Consider the following 1,963-nt stretch of genomic DNA (forward strand, 5'->3'; position numbering starts at 1 on the left):
AAAAAGGCAAAAATGAGCTGAACTGGAGACAAAGAGACACAACAGCAGGTGGCGCTACCTTCAGGGGTCTGGGCGCTCGGCTTCTTCCTCCTCTTGTCCCCATAAACTGGTTTCTTCTTTGGCAACGAGTCTTTGGATGGCACTTCAACACCTGGAGACACCAGGACACACAGGTGAGGCCTCAGCAGCGCCCCCGCAGGACGGCATGTGTACTACATCTGAGCGTGGCTGTATTTAAGTGACTATACTGAGGTGACGATACTGAAAGCCTCAGCAGCGCCCCCACTGGCCGGCCCCGCCTCCACACCCACCCTGAGCCTGCAGCATCTTGAGCGTGGCCTCGGCCCGAGCTCGAGCTTCTCTCTGGGCTTTGGTCAGCAGCTTTCCCTCCTTCTTCAGCCGCTCCTTCCTCTCCTTCTCCTTCTGTTTCTTCTTCTCCTTGCGCTCCAGCTCCAGACGCTCCTGTTGGGGAGAACCGAGGCGTCAGAGTCCAGCAGCGGCGGTGAGGTGATGGAGGTGATGGAGGTGCAGCTGTGGCTGTCTTACCTGCTCCTGCCGCTGCTTCTCCAGCTCCTCCAGCCTCTTCTGACGCTCCTCCTCCTCCCGTTTAGCTCGCTCCTCCTCCTGCAACAACAACAAGCACCACCAGCGTCAGGCTCCACCTCGACCTCGGCTTCACCACTACATTTCCCAGGATGCCCCACCTCCTTCATCTTGGCCAGCGCCTCCTGCATGGCCTTCACTGTGGCCTTGCTGGGTCCCTTCTTCTTCTCCTTCTCTTTCTCCTCCTTCTCGCCCTTCTTCTTCTTCTTGTCCTTCTTCTTCTTGTCTCCTTCGGCCTCCTCTGCACAAAGACAGCAGACGGATCATTTACTAACTTGGAAGTGTTTATTTTAGGCTCATTAATATTCTGACAGAGTGTAACGTCTTGTTGGTGACCAGTCTTACCCTCCGCTGCTGGCTCCGCCCCTTCCTGCTCTTCCATCACTGCAGTGGGCGGGGCCACCTGAGGGGGCGTGGCCTCTGCTGTCTTCTCCAGCTCTTTCTTGACGTCGACGCCGCTCTCCTTCTCCTTCAGCTTCTTCTGCTTCATCCTCTCCTCCTCCTTCTTCTTGCGGTCTCTCTCCTTCTTCTCCGCCTTCTTCTGCGCTGCCGTCTTCATCCTGAAGCCTTCGGGTTCGTCGTCCTGCTGCTCGTCTTCGTCGTCGCTCGGCGCCTTCGCCTTGTTCTTCTTCTTCCTGTCCCTCCTGGAGGTGAACTCCTCGTCATCCTCGGACTCGTCGTCCTTCGCTTCTCCTCTCTTCACCGCTTTGTCCTCGTCTGCGTCCTCGTCATCGTCCGACGCCTTTTTGCCTCCTTTCTTTGCTCCTTTGGTTTTGAGGCGAGACCGAGAGCCGCTGTCGTCGTCGGAGTCGGAGGGCGGAGCAACAGGAGCCTGCAGAGGACAGTCGACCAAGGGAGGACATTTAGAAAAGAGATATGCACACGGTGAGGACGTTTTCAGCCTAACTTAGAAAACCTGAGGACATCTGTGCAGGTCAGGATGTTTCAGGACATTTAAATAAAATCAGGACATTTACACAAACTTTTATTACGGACTGATCGATTATCGGTGCAGCCAACGCATCTATTCCATGATTGATATTATATTTTTTGCCCGATTATGGCAAAATAAAAACTGTTCTCCTTTGGCGCTAATGCAGCAGCTCTCCCACCCACAGCGCTACTTGATTGGCTGTCAGGAGCTGCAGCCAATCACAGCGAGTGTCTACGCAGCGAGACAGAGATTCACTTCACTGTTGGAGGTTTAATAAACAACCTTCTCACGTCACACAGAAAGACCCAAACAAGTGGCGCAGCTGGAACTCATTCTGACGGTGCCAAGCTAATGCTAGTGCTAAGAGGTCAGCTGGCTAACAGCTAGCAGCAAAACGCAGGTGGAACTTATTCTGACGGTGCTAGG

At 54.4% G+C, this 1,963-nt stretch overlaps 1 protein-coding gene across 1 annotated transcript in view; it reads right to left on the minus strand.

The window, feature by feature from the left end:
• eif5b (eukaryotic translation initiation factor 5B) overlaps nucleotides 1-1,963 on the minus strand; it is a 36,924-nt gene that overhangs the window by 21,356 nt on the left and 13,605 nt on the right. Inside the window, exons 5-9 of the mRNA XM_008300363.1 lie at nucleotides 949-1,435; nucleotides 705-844; nucleotides 547-624; nucleotides 312-462; nucleotides 59-151 (exon numbers count right to left, since the gene is read on the minus strand). Coding sequence (XP_008298585.1) covers nucleotides 59-151; nucleotides 312-462; nucleotides 547-624; nucleotides 705-844; nucleotides 949-1,435 — 949 coding nt within the window. The remainder of the gene's footprint in view (nucleotides 1-58; nucleotides 152-311; nucleotides 463-546; nucleotides 625-704; nucleotides 845-948; nucleotides 1,436-1,963) is intronic.

Source organism: Stegastes partitus, unplaced genomic scaffold, assembly GCF_000690725.1.
Source record: "Stegastes partitus isolate 25-593 unplaced genomic scaffold, Stegastes_partitus-1.0.2 Scaffold1529, whole genome shotgun sequence".
NCBI classification, from domain to species: Eukaryota; Metazoa; Chordata; class Actinopteri; family Pomacentridae; genus Stegastes; species Stegastes partitus.